Source organism: Epargyreus clarus, unplaced genomic scaffold, assembly GCF_041222505.1.
Source record: "Epargyreus clarus isolate Ecla_fem2 unplaced genomic scaffold, WU_Ecla_fem_2.2 ptg000031l, whole genome shotgun sequence".
Taxonomy (NCBI): Eukaryota; Metazoa; Arthropoda; class Insecta; order Lepidoptera; family Hesperiidae; genus Epargyreus; species Epargyreus clarus.
This window is the reverse complement of record NW_027332236.1, coordinates 5,914,531-5,933,670: the sequence shown is the minus strand read 5'-3', so window position 1 is coordinate 5,933,670 and position 19,140 is coordinate 5,914,531. Positions and strand designations below refer to the sequence as shown.

The window sequence follows — 19,140 nt, the reverse complement described above, 5'->3', positions numbered from 1 at the left end:
ATTTTAGATACTGTATTTAAATCAGTTCACTTCTTTATTCGTGCGACAACTAATGCAAATCGAGCCATAGACTCTTTCTAGAATTTTGCAGATAAAACACGTGGAGTTCTTTATATTAAGATTACGAAGATGTTTTCAAGTTTTGCCGAAAAAACACGTGGAATTGTTACGTTATGTAAAGATGTAGTGGTAATTGGAGACTTTTGAAAACAAATGTATGTACCAATATTACAAACATTTATATTCTCATAAAGTCCTTCTTTGCAATCAGCTCTGGACTCAAGCGAGCGGGCTGAGATAGAAGAAAGCTGCTGTTCCCATGGCGAGACTTTCGCTATCACCGCAGCATCGGTGGAGGCCTGCTCTACCGCTGAGCCTCCGGAGGACATTGAAGCTGAGCAGCTGGACGCGTGTCTACCCTCCCTGCAAAGCTGCTGCAAGCAAATATTTAAGTATGTAGTTTATAATAATCATCATATAACTTTATTTTCAATACTTACAAAAACAAAACCATTATAATAATTAAAATAATATAAAAAAGAGAATCAAGTAATATAACCATATTTTTAATTTAAATATAAAAAGTTTATTATAACTAACAATATGTAGCGTTTAAAAATGAAACATCCAAATCACATCTGCAGTTGTCCTAAAATAGGATTGCAGGTCGGCTAAAGATGTTTTGTTATTTTGAAGAGTAAGGAACAATATCGAACGTCGACTTAACGTCTCATTGCTATTTGAAACTAGAGTAAAGTAGAGCTTAACACTTCTATTTTAAAAACCATAAATCAGTACTTTACACCTTACTGCAGACTACCCACGGAGAGTTCTTCCTGCTTTTAAATGTTTTCGTATCTACCACACCTAAATGAACAGACATCTAATCTAAATATATATAACTCAAAGGTGACTGACTGATATAGTGATCTATCAACGCACAGCCCAAACCACTGGACGGATCGGGCTGAAATTTGGCAGTAGGTAGAAGTTATGACGTAGGCATCCGCTAAGAAAGGATTTTGATCAATTCTACCCCCAAGGGGATAAAAAGGGGGTAACGCGAGCGAAGCCGCGGGCAAAAGCTCGTCAAAATATAAAACGTGGTATAATGTCCTTGTGGCGTGATACGAGGCTCGAATGCACATCTTATTTTTTTAAGGAAAGTAAGCTAATTATGTTGTTTAATTATTAGATTGAAGGATGACTGCAGCGCTGGCGCAAAAATGGCACCTTCAAAACGATGTAACGTTCCTAAGGGTGATTTTGCAAAGGTAAGACCTATTTAATTTGTTATCATTATACTTTAGCTAACTTTAACTAAATTGAAGTTAATTTTAAAGTTAATTAACCTGAGTTTTCGTCTGAAGACAAAATTTAAGATGCAGGAGTATTATAAATATGATTTACACATAGAAACACCGAGCCCGCATTATCGCGTCGGTATGAATGAAAGCATTTTTTTTTTAATTATTAAGAATTAACAAAGAAGAAGGCTATTGAACCCATCACCAAAACTTTGTAGTCTGGGTATCGATTTTTGTTTAAATATTAACGGCCCTTAAGAAACAGAAAATGTGTACAAAATATATTTCGAATTAAGAACTCTTTCAACGTGAGTCGAGAAGTGTTCGTGTTTGTGGCACAAATCATGAAATGTTAATTACTTGAAAGTCTGGGTTTTTGAATTTCTTAAACGAGAGTAAAATATATTAACACGTTTCCTGCGGCACAGATTTTTCTGTACTTTCCATTACTGCGTTACGAGTTGTTTTAAACCTCGTCCTATATCCGACATTGTGGCGGCACGAGGCGTGTTAAATCCCACCGCCCGAAGGAGACTAAAATCCTTTTTTTGGCGCCAAATAAGACAAAATCGACGGCTTTTGTCTTGATTATTATTAACAATGAGTTGATTAACCTAAAACTGCCGCCGCCCTTGGTTAAATTCGTTACTTTAGATTCTATGGGTAAAATAAAATGTGGGTCTAATGCACCTCGGACCGCACTGAAAAATGGCAGGTTTCCATATAATTTAGTGATGGGAAAATAAATATCGATTTTATTTTATTGTTTTTATTTATCAACGTTATGGACAGAATGAATACAAAAAGGGGAAAAGTTATGAATGTTTTTCATTGAAACATTTCAGACAATAAGGTTTTTTGCAAACAGTGCATTCCGTGAGATTTTTTTTTTTGGTTTTTTTGTCTGCCTCACGACATGTCAAGAATGTGCGGAGTTTTTCGTAGCATCCGACACATCTCTTCTTCTTTGGACCCTTATCGAGATGATGTGCTTTCTTTGCAGTGGATTCTGAAAAGTAGGAGCGAGTAGATTAGAGTAAAGAGTAATCGGAATACTCGGTAACGATTTTGCCTACGTTTCCTATATCAATAATGTAGCTACTTAACTTTTGTTTGAACCATAACAGGAAACGTAATTATCTATAATGTAATTTCTTACTATACTGATATACGCCTAGCCTGCCAAGTCTCACTACTGGACTTTCACCTAGACAGAGTATATTTGTGACTTACCTGTTTTTGAAATATCTTCCTGTATTCTGATTCTGGCTCAGATTTTTCAACCGGTTTTTCTTCATCTTCCTCCATGATCAACTTTTTTCGGCAACGTATCGACATGATAATTTTCAACATAAAGACAGCGGTCCTACTTCGTCGCTACGCAGCCTCGACTGCGTTGCACAACACTAACCACGTGAAGCTAGCGTGGGGTGCGGTACGAGGTGCGTGGGGAAACGAGGCGTTCGCAACCTCGTTCCGCACTGTGTTAGCATTATTATTTGTTCAGTGCGGTACGAGGTCTAACAAACCCGACATTAGGTTGGTGTACCATAGAACTAGGAATCAGTAGCACATCACAAACATATAGTTATCACTCTCCTACACTGAACCAGACCGAAGTTATGCCTCTCGCACCACAGAGAAGTTAAAGTTTTTTCTTACCGCTATAACGACCAGACATGGACGAGGTGTTTTAAGCCGCGTTCCGCAGCTAACGTGTTAAGACTCACTCGTCCGTGGACTAGGGTTCAAAGATTTAAAGGTTTTTAAAAATATTTTATAATATGTAAGAAAATAGCAAAGTAACGACCATAACCTTGTACCGACTCTAGATAGAACAGGGTATCAGGGTTCATTACTACCAACCTTTAATATCCTTTTCTCACAATAACTGGATTGATTCTCATAATAACTCAATGACGAAAAATGCGAAGTAGTGATGTCATCAAATCCTAAAGAGTTTTTATTTCTATAACATAGGAGACAAGCAAGCAGTCCACCTGATGATAAGTGGCTACTGCCGCCCGTGGACATCTGTATCTGTAATCAACCCCAGACAGGATAAGATATACCTGAGCATTACTGAGCAATCTGAGCATACCTGAGATTAGATATACCTGAGTTCGGCCACAGATGTGCCGCTAACTCTGAACGTAGCTAAGCTGGAACGTCTCGGTAAAGTATGTCTCCCTTATCACACCCTTCAAACCAGAACACAGTAGCGTTTAAAACTGCTGTTATTAGGCAGAAATAGGTGTGGCGGTGGTGCCGCCGGAGTTTAAACACATGGGATCTTCCTTCAGTCTAATCTAACAAGTACTTTTTAAAAAGAAAACAGTGTTTAGCACTAAGTGATCGAAGATTAATAATTTAAACATTTTATTGTAGACCTGCTGCAGTGAGTGTTCGTTCGGAAGACTAACTGGCGAATCTCAGGGCAAGGAAGGCTGCGGCAGCCCGTCTGAAGGAGATGTCGGGCCTACTACTGCGATGAGGCAGAATATTTATTATCAGTGTTGTTTGGTATGTTTGAAATTTAAAATGATGTAATGCTTCATATTTATATAGATTTTCTAAAGTTGAACAGCCACGGAAATACAAAGACCAGTAAAATCAGAATCACGAAGAACCAGTAATATCAGGAAGTAGCCAAAATTAGATGAAATTTTTAAATTTGTCTTTACCAAGTCAGAAAACAATTTCTTTTAATAACTATTTCCGTATAATGGTAGGTAATTTAAGTTATCAATTAATATTTTATAATTATCTATAAAATTTAAATATGCCTATGAAATGAAAATACTATTGAAAAAGAAATTGAGATTAAGGTTTTTAATAAGTAAACTTAAACTATGAAATTAAATTTGATTCATGATAAATACAAATTGCTTGTTATAAGAATGCGTTAAAAGTTAAGAACTATTAAATATAATTTAGGAAGCAGCGGAAGAGCTAGAATCGACGACAACAGAGAAGCCTACAACGACGACGTCTACAACAACGACGACGACGTCTACAACAACAACGACCACAACCGAGAAGCCAACAACACAAACGCCTACCACACCAAAGCCTACTACACCGAAGCCAACTACACCGAAGCCAACTACACCGAAGCCTACTACACTGAAGCCTACTACACCGAAGCCTACAACAGAGAAACCAACAACAGAAACACCTACAACAGAGGCGAAAGTTGAAACAACAACAGAAAAAAAGATAGAAAAGGAGAAATGTAAGGAGAACTCTTGTCAGCATGTTTGTAAGGACGACGATGGCAAAGTTATTTGTCAGTGCAACAAGGGGTTTAGACTGCAATCTGATAAAAAGTCTTGTAAAGGTATCTTGAATCTGCATATTTTGGGTTTGTGTGTGTCTAGTGAAGTAGTCTTTAGAAAGGTGAGTTTTGCTTGGGGTTTTGTTGTCGCATGGGTAGGATTTCGTGCTTGCAATGCTACAGCTGGTGGGTAAAATAGGTACATTTTAGTGCATGTCGCATGTGAATTTACAATCGTATTTTGTTTGTCAGGTATGTCAATATAAATTTCTTGTTCCAGAGGTCCTTAAAAAATGGAATGCTTATTTTAGAATATTCTACACTAAAATTACGACACTTTATCGACGATAGATCGCGTTTTTTCAGTTTATTAACATTAGTGTTGTTACAATAACTTGTTTTTAAACTATACACTTCTTGTACAAATTTTCTTGGTATTCTAAACTCACTTATTCTCTCACTTTAAAATATTTTTTTGTAGAGCAAAAATTTGGCAAGTCGATTTCTGTTAGTGCTTGTAGCTCATCATGATTCACCTCGTCCTCTTTGTTCTTCCTGTTTCACCACAGTATTTGTTGTAGCAATGTAGACAAATAGATCCATATTGTATTAGAGTTTTGCAGTTGTTTTATAATCATTAACTTGCCTGCTGTGCATTCGTTTTACACTTTTAACTATTTCATCCACTTTCCACAGATATAAACGAGTGTGCTGAGGCTCTAGATGATCTCTGTACCGAGGAGGACACGGTGTGCCACAACACAGAGGGATCGTACAAATGCGTGCCCATCAAGAAACGAGACGTCGGTTTGAGCTGCCCGCCCGGCTTCCAACGAAATGTCGTCAATCAAGTTTGTGATGGTAATGATAATGATGAATGAGGGATGATGATGGTGACGATGATGATTATTTGTACAGATTTTTTAACACATTGGGAACGTTAATTGAGTTCGGTTGTAGTTGTCTTTCCAAATATGGTAGGGTATTGTATTAAATACATTTTTTTATTTGAGGTCGATATGTACATTTTCGAAAACAGGGGATCTTGAGGGTATACTGGATGGCATTTAATCGGAAATGTATTCGCTGATAGAAAACCATACTATTTTTTACACCACAGTAATAGTGTTTATAGTTTCTTAAAAAAAATCTCTGATGCGATTGACTATATTGCTGGTAAAAGTAAAACAGTGAGGACTAAAACTAAGAAAAGAAGAGAAGAGAAAAGATACATTATGTAAATAGCAGTAAGTAAGTGTTTATAATTTTTTTGCAGATATAAATGAATGCCGCCTTCCCCGACCGCCTTGCCCGAAGTACCTGTGCGAGAACACGATAGGCGGGTACAAATGTGCAGGCAAACCTGGCAAGCCGTTCGAAGAAGCTCCTCACAGCGCGGCACCCACGACCGAAGCATCAGGCTCTACTACCCCCGCTGTGAAAAACGATATCTGTCCAACTGGGTTCCGGGCTGGGGCCGATGATGAATGTATCGGTACGTCATCTTCTACATTTATTTCTAGCATAAAGAACTTCTCGCGTTTCTTTGCAAGGATGTGAATGCCAGTTGAAATACTTAAGGCGACCATCGTTCTTCTGAGTGGCAACGGGTTTGTGATCAGCTTCATGTAGAAACCCTGTTGTATATGGAGTTTATTATTGATGATCTTTGGTGGCAGTGACGCCCCCAAAAAGTGCCGCCCGTGAACCGACCAGCACGCTACGCCTCCTCATAAAACCATATCAAACTATCTCAGTCACTAGTACTCATACACATTTGAAAATTTTTAGATATCGATGAATGTGATGAGCGGCTGGACGACTGCCAGCGGCTCTCCCAGCACTGTATCAATACCCACGGGGGCTATTTTTGCCAAGACCACGTTTCTAAACGCTGTGCACCTGGATTCAAGGTCAACTCCGCTACAGGAAAATGCGAAGGTATTCAAATTTCTAATAGTTTATGTAAGAAATCCCACAACCTTGCCACTAATACACGCATCTATAGTCATCTATAGCCTGAATTCCCAGAATCTGGGACTCAGACAGGACTTGACTCCTACCTGGGATTGATTTTGACGCGATGCGCGTTTGCGCGCGTCCGTATCTATCATCATGTTATCAGATGGACTGTATGCTCGTTTATTGCTTCTATTATTATTAAAAACGCATTGCGAAAACGCAAAATCCATTAAAATTGGTACTTATTAGTTACGTGAAAGATTAAAAAATAAAACGGCTGCATTGCTTTTTTTCCAGATATTGACGAGTGTGAAGAAAGTAGTGAGGTATGCAAGCGAACAGAAGTGTGCGTGAACTTACCCGGAGCATACAACTGTAAATCCAAGATAAGCACATTGCCTAAGTAATGTAACTCTTTATTGATACATTTGTTAACCAGTAACATCCTAAACAAATCTTCCTAATTATTAAATTTACGATATTCCTACAGGCTTGTAACGAAAAACTGTCAAGAGGGTACAAGAGTAAGGCCAGGAGGAACAATTTGTGAAGGTACGCTAAAATATTACCACTTAAATAAGACTTCAATTGTTGATATGATGAATAATATTAATCAATTAAAAAATATATAAACATCGTCTGCAACTCCTACTGAAAAGTAGGAATTAATATTCTAAAAAATAATCGAAAAGCAATATCTAAATTGACGATCAGATCTAAATAATGAATTCCATACATTTCTATAAAGCGTGAAAGTAAATATCTATAAAGCGTAAAGTAGAGTCCGCGCCAAATAACTAGTCCGCTCCGAATATAGAAACGAGTTACGTCGCAATAGCAAATTGTAGATATCAGCGGGACGAAGACAGCGCGGGACCCCCCGGCACCCCTTCCTGCCCTTACATTACGGAGTATATGCTAACTAAACCTGCGCACAACCACTTCAGAGCGGACTAGCAGTTTGGCGCAAACTATACCGAGGTACATAAACCTCGAAGTTTTCATTAATTAGCCATTAACTTCCAGACATTGATGAGTGTCGAGAAGGCACACATCTTTGCGACCAGTTCCAGAACTGCATCAATACATTTGGTGGTCACGAGTGCCGCTGCAAGAACGGCTTTGAACTGGACTCTTCTTCCAGTGCTTGTGTTGGTAAGATATTAACTTTTACAGATTTATATTCCTTTAAGTATAACATTCATTCAAATAATGTTATATTATCTATATATTTTATTTGCGTTTAAAACCCATATTTAGATAAGTTAATGATGCGAGTTCATCTTTTGTCTTATACTAATAATTTCTTGGTTAACATCTGAAATCTTGACAAATTTTAGGTGCTCTTAAACTACATTTCAAAAGATATTTCAATAAATTTATGATACTTAATAATAAAAGTTATTGATTTTTTTTAAATTGGTTCATGACCTCTTTGATGAATTTAACAATAATAAAAACCTGGTTTCATTAGACATTGACGAATGCGCCTTGAAGTTGGACAACTGTGGGGCAGGGCAGCACTGCCAGAATGTTCTGGGGTCATTCACGTGTACCCGTCGTGTCGTCAGCACCACCACCACCATCGCACCACCGATATACGAATACGAGTACTATGATTCTGAGTGAGTTGCTTTTATGTTCTAAATTCACACGTCCCATCAATTTAACTGTAAGTAATCTTAACGATTGAGTACTTTCGTCTGATTCTGATACTCTTTATATAATTGGAGAGCAAATTAGCTTACAAATAAATCTGTTAGAAAGAGGTTATAGACATTTGAAACAAATTCCTTATAGAAAATTTTACCTAAAGCCAATCACAGTTGCTTTGCTACACCTGCAGACTAAGATAGTTATATATAGGTAGGTTCATATGTAAGTCAGATTGTATCACTTTCACCAAAACGTAGTACTTACTGGTTCACACTAGAAATGGATGTGGCGGTGGTACCTCCTCAGTCAATAGTTACTGCTTCTACGTTCGTGATGATGAAATCTTAAATTGATACTTGCAGTGAAGACAACACAACTGGTACAGGAGTAGTGAAACCAGAGGCAACGCCTGAGACCACGCCGTCAACAACCTCTACAACAACTTCGACTACGACCACAACCACTACCACGCCTCGGCCAACCACCACTAGCTCTACTACCACTACAACAACTACTACTCCACGACCTCAGCCGACCAGACCAAGATACCCCTATTACCCCAGACCACCCCCCACTAATAGAAGACCACCCTACACTAATCGTCCTGAAAGACCTCTCCCTACTTTACCAACGACACCTGTCACAGAAGCAACCGTTCCTCCCAGACGTCCTTATACCCCAAAACCACCAGAATTACCACCCTATCCAGTAGAAGTAGCAGTCCCTACTCCGACGGATACGCATACCGTGGAAAGAGACAGAAACCCTGATGGTAGTTATGACATAAACACGAGAGATATCCCTAAAGACAGGTGGACGAATGTGATCGGCAGGGAAACTCCGGAAACACCAGAAAATGGAGAATTTGATTTGAAGTACTTGCATTGTTTGAATGGTTATGAGAAAAATGCTAAAGGAGAATGTGTCGGTAAGGCTTTATTAGAATTCCTTTCCTTATTTGTTATAGCCAAATTCCCTAGTCCACTACTTGCAAGTAATGGATAACTAAAGATTGATCCGGGGCGGCAGAGTTACTGTTACATAATATCAAACCATATAATATTTTTTAAAGGTCCCTTAGACGTGTAGGTTTCACTCACAATGTTTTCTTTCATACTTATTGCAAGGGAGCTTGCGGTTCGAACCTCTGATCTGGGAAGCCGAGTTTCAACCATAACGCTATCATTATTACTTGTAACATAACATTAACGCCAGTAGGGCTTTTGTTTATTATAAAATAATTATACAATAGATTATACTCTTAATTCCAGATATAGACGAATGCGCAGACGGCAGGTACATTTGTAGCAACTTGGAGGTTTGTCAGAACAGAGATGGCGGGTATACCTGTGAATGTATCGCGGGCTTCATCAGAGACTCATCTGGCTGGTGCGTTGTATCCACCACCAGCACTGTCACTACACCCAAAACCACTACAAGCACCACTAGAATGACTACTACTAGTAGTACTACTCCTAAACCTACTACGAGGAGAACTACCACCACTTCTGCTACTACCACTGAAAAACCTGCTCCAGGTGAGTAAACTGTTCGTGGTCACTGCACGTATGTTTCGTCATCGACCATACATTATCTTAATAGAGGACACGTGTATTCTTTCGTAATGAAAAGGGTTTAATCATTATTCATTTACCCTTGACACGAGCGGATTTGTAAACCTTTCACATCTATCACAACTTTTTCACGGAACTCTCAGGCTTGTAGGTTTTGTCAGGATGTCGTTTACCGTCAATAATATCATTTTTTTGTATTTGTAATTTAACTTTATAGTTACTATTGGTCCGATTCATCTTTACTGTTCGTCTGTACACAATATTTACAAACAAATAAATTGTTCTAATCAAATGAGTCATGTATTTCATCGTACAAATTTTCTCATGAAGAATCCGTAAGTGATGATTTCATATTTTCTCCTTCTAGCAACACCACCGGAGTGGACATATATACCCACTCCAAGACCTCGACCCAGGGTAAGACCAGATTGGCCTTATTCACCACCGATAAATTGTGAGCTTGGTTACACATACAGCGCTAGCCAAAGCAAATGTGTTGGTAAGAAATTGTTTATTAATAAAATAGCATATCAAAATAATAAGTTTATTTAAAAGATGTATAAGACATTTAGAAATAGAATAACATCTTCCTAAAAATTATTTCCAACGTGACAAAGATGAAAATATTGCATAAATAGAGAAGAATAAGACTATAATCCCGTATACCTATGTATTTAACTACAGGCAGAAGAAATATGATTTATAAGGTAGCATTTTTTTCTTAAAGTAGTAAGTATACATACAATAATGGTTTTGCAGATATCGATGAATGCGCAACAAATAAAGCGTCTTGTTCTCCTACCGAAGATTGTGTTAACACCGAGGGTGGCTACCGATGCGTGTGTGGCAGGAGATGTCGGGAAGAACATGACAGATTATCGTATGGTATGATTTGAAAACTATTGTAAAGGATACATACTTATTAACAAACACTCTTTTCAGATATCTGTTAATAACAGAATATTCTGGCAAAAAACATCTGACACATTTAATTATTACACTCTCTCACTAATAAGTAGAGAACTTCATACAATAATTCAAGTAACATGATAATTTTTAAGGTGGTAGAACTCTTTATGGTTCGACTTCGGCGGCACCACCGCCACACCTATTTCTGCTTAATAACAGCAGTGTTAAGCGCTGCTGTGTTCAGGTTTGAAGGGTGTGGTAAGGGAAGCATACTCTTACGAGAATATCTACTCCTATCGGGGGTTGATTACAGATGCAATAGGCAGCAGTAGCCACATACCATCAGGTGGACTGCATGCTCGTCTGCTACTTCTATACTATAAAAAATGTTTGTGTTTTACCGTTTTACGAATTGTTACAGTACCTTCCCGTGAGCCATCGCCCCCGATCAGTCGTGGCGACTCCAACGTGATCACGGTGGGCGCCCAATATGGACAGCGAGGAACAAGATACATTCGACCGACTTGGCGACCAGGAACGGGATCGCTCATCCCCTCTTGCCCCTGGGGATATAAGCTTACACCGGAGAAGTATTGTCTTGGTAAATCTTTTTTATGAACAAACCTAGCACTGAGATGCCTGGTTGTCCTGATTTTACCTTGAATTTACTTTTGCCTTTACATTTGCACCAACAGCGAAGTCGCATTGATGATCGACGGAGTCGAAGAGATCTTTTAGCGCTTTTAAAAGTCCCTTTTTATGGTATAGTACGAAGATAAACCTGTCATTTTGCAGAAAATGTTTTAAGGATGTTCGTTGTATTTTATCTTGTAGGAGTCCCCTTTTACCTCCTTTACTATCCTGCTTTTATAAGACTAGCGTGGAATAATCTAGGCTTCAATAGTTAAGCATATAACTAGACACTTATCATTATTGGATCTTTTGTCAACTATTTCAGATATCGACGAGTGCGCCCTTAACACATCAGAATGCGGACCTCAGCAGCGCTGTGAGAACTTCTATGGTGGCTATTCATGTCAGTGTCCAAGTGGACATAGGCTGGTCGGCCAGTATTGTGAAGATATCGACGAATGTGCTTATGGCAATGTGAGTATGGTGTACTCAACGTCAAGTCAACCTTTTCTTGTCTCTTATAGTCTGAAATCAGTAATCAGAAAGAGAGAGAGATAGAGAGAGCAATCCGTCGTTTAATTGCCACACAATCAACTCACACCTATTTCTTTCTGTAACTATTGTATTATTTTAACAGTATTATTTGGAAGTAGTAGTTCCAAACTAACCAATAGAGTGGGTTGCAGATATCTTAGGGTGACATAAAGCACGCTGATTAGAAAAACGCTGACGTTATTGATCGTTTGCAGTCAAGAGTACGTAGTATGATTTTTGAATAAGATACAAAATAATAGGTATATATTATTTTGTTCCCCTACTTATCTTATTTTGTTCCTTTACTTATAGCCTTGCTCTTACTACGCGCGCTGTGTGAACACAGTCGGCTCCTACCGCTGCTCTTGCAACGAGGGTTTCCGCAACGCGCCCTCCAACGATAAGGTCTGCGTGGATATTGACGAGTGCTCCGAGTCGTCTACACAGTGCCAGCAGGGTTGCTCCAACGCGTGGGGCGGCTACAGATGCTACTGTTACTCTGGCTATCGGCTGAGTGCTGATAATAGGTAAGGATACTGACCACTAAAGCGTTTTTTAAACCTAGCATTAAAGCTATTTTTGATGGACCATCTAAAAATGGTCGCCGTCACACGAATATTTGTAAAGTCAGAAAAGTCAAAAGTCGCTGATGCATGGTTTTGCCAAAGATCTCTTTTATATCTTTTATATCTTATATATCGAGTCATGTAAATATTACCAAACTTACTGTTTTGCAAAATACCTACTCGTAGCATATTGAGTGATTATCCCGACAAAGGTTTTGCACCTCGATTCCATGAATCAGCTGATGACCTTCCTTCTGCCACATTTGTCAATAACTTATTTCACAAAATTAATCGGGTATTTTTATTGCACATGGATTATTAACGAAAAAACAGTGTATTTAAACAGAGGTAATGTGTCAAATGAAATATTTCATATTATATTGTTTAATTTTCGTGTTTTTCTTTGGATCTTTACCGAAGGCTGACGGTTCATGTTTAGGTAGGTACCTGTTCCTTATTGCATAATCGTTCATCAATTTACACGACACAAACAAAATTAAATCGACACCTACCAGAACTAGCTATGCCTACACAAATAGGAACATTCGAAATGCAATAAAAAGAGGTAAATAACAAGGCAAAGTACCTTTGCACGACATTTTATTTATAAGTCTTTTGTATGAATTATCATGTGTGCATAAATAAATAAATAAATAAATAAATAAATAATTAATTAGTTAGGACTGTAACATTTATTCATACAAAAAAAATATTTTGTTTATAGAACGTGCGTGGACATAGATGAGTGTGCGGAGTGGGGGAACTCGAGATCACGTGGTCGGTTATGTGGCGGTAGTTGTGAAAACGTACCCGGCTCCTACCGCTGCACCTGCCCGTCTGGATACCGTCTAGGAGATGACGCACGAAGCTGTATTGGTGAGGAGTTTGTTGGTTAACACAAGTAACTAAGGAAAATGTAGGGGCAAACTTACCACTCTCATGCTTCATTTAATATTCCTTCGTCATTTACCTGCCTGACTGCTGATGCAGCTATATCGGTGACAATAGTATTGGGTTGACATTTATTAATACAAGAAAATTGATATTTTTATTCACTTTACTGATGTTAAGGCATCGTAAATCAGAATAAAAATCGAGATGCCAAACAAGAAAAAGTAAAATTTCGATCATGAACGTGATACTATCCTAAACATAATTATGACAATCTTTCCGTTGCGTTATAAATTTTATGGATAGTATTCAAACATCTAGATTCAATTAAAATCCAAATCATTCAATTGTAAGAAGTCTACTTAAAAATCTCGTACTTTATGTTAAGCGGTTTTTCTTACTCACGCTTTTATTTTACAGATATTGACGAATGTGAAACCGGAGAGGCGCAGTGTGGCCGCCCGGAGGAGGGTAACGTGTGCCAGAACACCCGCGGAGGTCACCACTGCCATCATATCGACTGTCCTAACGGATATCGCTTGGAAGGAAAGCAGTAAGTGTTCAAACTTATGAACTTATGTGCGTGTTTGTAATCTTTCGTTATTCCATAATATAAAAAAATAACACAGCCCCACACTAAGATGGCTAGTATCGTGGGTGCTATGGACACACACACAGATAAATACACAAACACCCAGACCCTGAAACAGAAACCTAAATTCATAATTCATGTCTCAGAAATATGTCTGGCTGGCGATCGAACCCGGGACTCTCTGCACGTCAGACCGGTATGGTGACCTCCCCGCCACGCGGGTCGCCATATTATGTATGGGGTCACCTAGAATCGCATTATTGTATTTATTTGTCAGAATAATATGCATCCTCATACATACATACGAGTACTTATCAGTTTTACTTATTTAGTACAGTACAGTTTTATTTAGTTTTACGACTTTATGACTCGTAGTTGGAACCAGACAAGTCAAAATATAAGGATGCATGAAAATAGAAAATAGTTTCGCTGTCGAATTTATCGGATTACGTACCTAATAACTTTTTACCCTGAATATGCACAACCAACCGTTAGAAGTATTGATCACAGAAGCTTCGCTACCGTGAAGACTAAGAAATTAGCTTAGGGATAGTGATCTCAATTCTTGAATGGATTCGAATCGAAGTAAAGACACAAAAGAATGGAGGCCCAAAGAATCGATTCTCCAAAAATCGATATTCGATCTTTTCGGCTAAAAAGAGCGAAGATAGCGAAAAAAAAGGTCATCAGGACCAAATAAGCACTTATAACACATTTAACCAACTTTGAAAACATCGACTTACGATTTTCTAAGATGAAAGATTAATTCACAGAATCGATCCATTATAAAAATAAAATAAAAAGTTTAATAAATTTTTGGCCCAAATAATCCATTATTTGATTAATTGTGCTCAAATCGCCATCTTTAATTAGCATTACTACGTCCCGCGGTTAGGAACACAACAGCGACAGCAATCATCAAATTGTTCTTCTTGTATCTTTAGCAAATGTACGAGAGTTCAGCGCGCGTGTCCCATATCAGACTGGACGTGCCTGCAGCAGCCGAGTACTTATAGCTACAACTTCATCACCTTCGTTGCTAATATCTACCTGCCTATGGGAAGCGTAAGTATTATCATTAGTATGATGCTCGTGGTATACATTTTAGTCTTCCATACTAACGGGACTCTTGTCTTCCTATTATGGAATCGAGAGTTAATTCCCAGATAGGAGCCTTTTCTAAGTTAAGAAATAGTTCTTACCTATGTAGGTACACAAGAGATCTAACCCTCCTAATCATGATACCTCTGCCAATCATTGAATTTTTAAATAATAATTTTTACCATTTTTTTAATATCAAGAAAATGTTAGTCCTATCCTATGTTAAAATGCATTTAGTAGGCTGCAACTGTTTCATCTCATATAAACTATTTTGCAGGTGGACCTTTTCACGATGCACGGTCCTTCCTGGCACGATTCGGTGGTGAACTTCGAGATGCGAATGTTGAGGGTGCGCGCTGCACCCGGCGTGCGACCCGCTGACCTCAGCTGTTTTGAGTGAGTTTTTTTTTCTAGACGTGGACAGTGTTCAGAAAGCTTTACTGAGTATAATGTCAAGCCAAAAAAATCACAGTTGGGGTTGAAATTTTTAGTCTATTTTTTTAGAATCTGAGTCCGAGAAGAAAATCAAAATCATCTTTTCAGTAAAATCTAGGCTCTTTTCTCGTCACCCAACCTTACTTATTTCATTATATTCCCCCTTACTTCAGTTGCGTCGGATAAGGAATTATGCCTATATTTCACCATACCTTATCGTGACGTCACATTTTATGTTTAGTACCAAGGCTAATATCAAATCTTTGCCATCACAAAGGTTTTATTGACTGGTAGATAATGTATTTGATGAAATTCATCATTTACCTGGTACAATATTAAATAAGTAACCTTTTTTCTCCACAGCATGCGTCCAACAGGCAACGTGTGCGTGATCTCGCTGCTCTGTTCTCTGGGCGGTCCGCAGGTCGCCGAGCTGGAGCTGACCATGTCGTTGTACCAGCGCGCCCAGTTCGCGGGCAGTGCCGTCGCAAGGCTCATAGTCATTGTATCGCAGTACGAGTTTTAGGTATAGGATTAGTGTCGTTCTAACGTCTATGTATGAGATGTCAATAAAAAAAAAATACATATTTATTATTATGATTTCTTAAATTACGTATTAATGGTATTCCAAATCAAATGGCTAAACTAATTTCAAGGACTTTCCCAGCGCGCTCAGTTTACGCGCAGTGCCGTCGCAAGACTCATAGTAATTGTGTCGCAGTACGAGTTCTAGGTTTAGGTTTAGTGCCGGACTTCATTGCCGTTCTAAGGTCTATGAGATTTCAATACGAAAAATACAGTCATTTATTATTATGTTATCTAAATTATATTCCAAATCAAATAGCTAAATTAAATTCAACGATTTAACATTTTAAGTCGTCATTTTAATAAGTTACTTATGGTAGGTATGTAAAAGGTTTTTCGCTTTGAAAACTCTTACTTAGACTAATGAGCTTCGATTAGCTAAGCACGGTAAAATATATTGTACTTATGGCATAGGACCGGCCATAAAGTTTGGCGATATTAATAATATGCAGGTAGATAGATACTCTAGATACCTCTAGCGACGTAGTGTAAGACTAATATAAGTACGATTGGTCAGTTTACGTATTGTCATATTTCCATGCTAGGCGATGTTGCAGGTACATACAATTATTTAATTATTTATTGATATTATTGTTGTGTGAAATGTGTTGAATGTATTCTTAGCTTTGTTTTGTTCTTAAGAGTAAGATATTCGCTTTTTGTTATTCATCAGTTTTGTACCAGTGGTAAAATACATTTTAATATTTTTAATGACATGTTTCTTTTTATTTATCAAACATTAAATAATATAATATATGTATAATTATGTATGTTACATTGGTTAGTCTAGTCTTAGTATCTAAATTCTAAATCCAATAATAATATTACTAGGTCCAATATATCATAATATTTATCGACAATACGTAACTGACGAATCGTAACTAAATAAGTAGGTACCTTACGAAAATATTAAAGTAGATTATTTCAAAACACATCGTCATAGCAATGCTAACCACGGAATAGCTAAATAATTACACCTTTAACTTGATGCAACAAAGATTGTCTTCCAAAATGACCGTGTTTGTTATATTTGCATCTCGGTCGGTCTATGTAATGTGTGAGAAAAACATTATCTTTATTGGCTCAAGTTAAAGGTATTTTTTTACAGAAATGCGATTTTGATATGATTCTGTAGTGAATTTCCCTAATAAATTTTGTAGAATGTAAGATGAAAATGAAGAGAAAAGTGACTTGACTTTGTAAAATAAAAATATAATTTTTACGAAGTATGAAATTTGTTTTATGTTGTCAATAGAATTATTTGCAATAATTTTAGTTGCATTTTAAATGTGTTTCTTCTCTTAACATTCCATTCTTGCATTATTAATTAACTGAGTAATTCACATTTAACTATTTTTGTTAAATGTAGTGTTTATATATTTAAGTAAACATTAAAATTTTATTTACAGCTAAACACTATTTAAAATAGAATAGAAATTACTTTTTGTCTGTTTTATAATGAACTCGTGAATGAAGAATATTTTATTTATTTATTGTAAAAATTAAAATATATAAAAATAAAAAACAACTTATGTTTCTTTTTTCCATATTAAAAAAACAAATCGCTGAACATGTACCACCTATATTTAAAACGTCGTATCATTTCCAGTTCATGTCGGCTTCCATTGTAAAATTGGACAATTATGACATCAACTTTTACGTTTATTGTGAATTGTGACATCAAATTTGTAGGAGGGAAGATGTAAAAAATCTACCACTTGTCTTTAATGCCTTCTTGCGACCAGTTGTCATCTTTCGCTCAGCGAGAAAATACAGACGTTTTGTACCCTTAGTATGCGTTTTTACGTTTGCTCAAAAACGTTGAACGTTGACGAATTCTCTCAGACAGCGCCCCCGTAGACCACATCGGAAAAATGTAAAATACTTTACACCGTAAACGTAAAGATGACTAATCAGCTTGTCGACTAATCGACTAATGTCTTTTAAAACTTAAAAACCCTTTTGTGCGAAAATGAGAATTAAGTGTAGTTTTAAAATAAAACAAAGATTTCAAATTGGAATATAGTATTTTTATTTAATTAAGCACAAGCGTTTGTTTTACACCATTTCGTTTCGGTGTGGCTCTGTTCAATACATAATACCTATAGGTAGTGGTGCATTAGTAACTGATTAGATCACCAGATCACAACATAATTAATTAATAAAATTATATCTAAACAACATATCAACACAACACATTCTACGTACTCTCTGGTCCCTATACCGCCTGGCTCCATCACACCAAATAATATATCAAACAATTAGATCTTAATATGAAATTAAAATAATTAATCTTATATAACAATTTCGTAACTGCCTTGTGAATACAGTCTTTTGATAGTAAACTAAAAAATAAAAATGTATCCACGGCCCCATTTATTTCGATTACAAATAATTGCTCAATTTTAATGTCTACCAAATTGTATGTATTATAAAGTTTTGCATTGAAAATTGACATCTTAAAAATTAAAACAACAAAAAGCATAAAATTTTGAGCAAAAACATTTAAAAAACTATTTTTTTAGCAGAATATTTGTTATTAGCACTCATACTTCTTACAACAATATATTTTTGAGTCAATAATAGAAACGAGGCAAGATACAAAATAAAATGTATTAGATACTATTTACTTAAACGGGTAATGTTATTAGAAAATAATATTTACAATACAAAAAAATTATGTAAACGGAAGCACTGTCATATTACTATTATTTAATAAAAAATATTTCAATGGCTCTACAAGAATTATTTTATTATTAACTAATTAATAAAAACAGACAGGAAAATATAAATGGACTGATGAATGATAAATAAAAAATCTATTACACTACAAATAGCTACATATTTAAAAAAAATATAATCAATATAATGTATTTATTTTTCTGTCAGCATTTAAACTTAAAACGAAGGAAAATTATGCGTAAAAATAATATAGGATATAACTATTTTTGTAATACATATTTAAAAATAGTAATTTAAAAAATATAATACTATAGTAAGAAATATTAAAAGTATTTTAACTATAAATAACAGGGTTATATTTTAATGGTCCATATTCACGTAAACATTGTTATTTCTCTAGCAAATTGAACTTAGAAATATAAAATAGAAATTATAA

General features: G+C 36.6%; 1 protein-coding gene across 2 annotated transcripts; it reads left to right on the top strand.

The window, feature by feature from the left end:
* Positions 1 to 296: 296 nt before the first annotated feature.
* On the top strand, positions 297 to 16,313 carry LOC140754721 (uncharacterized). 2 transcript variants are annotated; one of them, XM_073089783.1, is made up of 23 exons: positions 297 to 452; positions 1,196 to 1,274; positions 3,696 to 3,830; positions 4,245 to 4,647; positions 5,281 to 5,445; positions 5,861 to 6,079; positions 6,376 to 6,525; positions 6,844 to 6,949; positions 7,037 to 7,098; positions 7,573 to 7,701; positions 8,021 to 8,171; positions 8,565 to 9,130; positions 9,474 to 9,740; positions 10,144 to 10,275; positions 10,536 to 10,661; positions 11,107 to 11,286; positions 11,644 to 11,792; positions 12,165 to 12,379; positions 13,143 to 13,294; positions 13,730 to 13,862; positions 14,846 to 14,966; positions 15,280 to 15,398; positions 15,801 to 16,313. In XM_073089783.1, the coding sequence occupies exons 2-23, from the start codon at positions 1,227 to 1,229 to the stop codon at positions 15,961 to 15,963; spliced, it is 3,891 nt and encodes a 1,296-aa protein (XP_072945884.1). In that variant the 5' UTR covers positions 297 to 452; positions 1,196 to 1,226; the 3' UTR covers positions 15,964 to 16,313. The 2 variants fall into 2 exon arrangements, with proteins under 2 accessions (XP_072945884.1, XP_072945885.1); XM_073089784.1 differs by having other exon boundaries at positions 4,245 to 4,542; positions 15,801 to 16,312.
* The last annotated feature ends 2,827 nt before the right edge of the window (positions 16,314 to 19,140 follow it).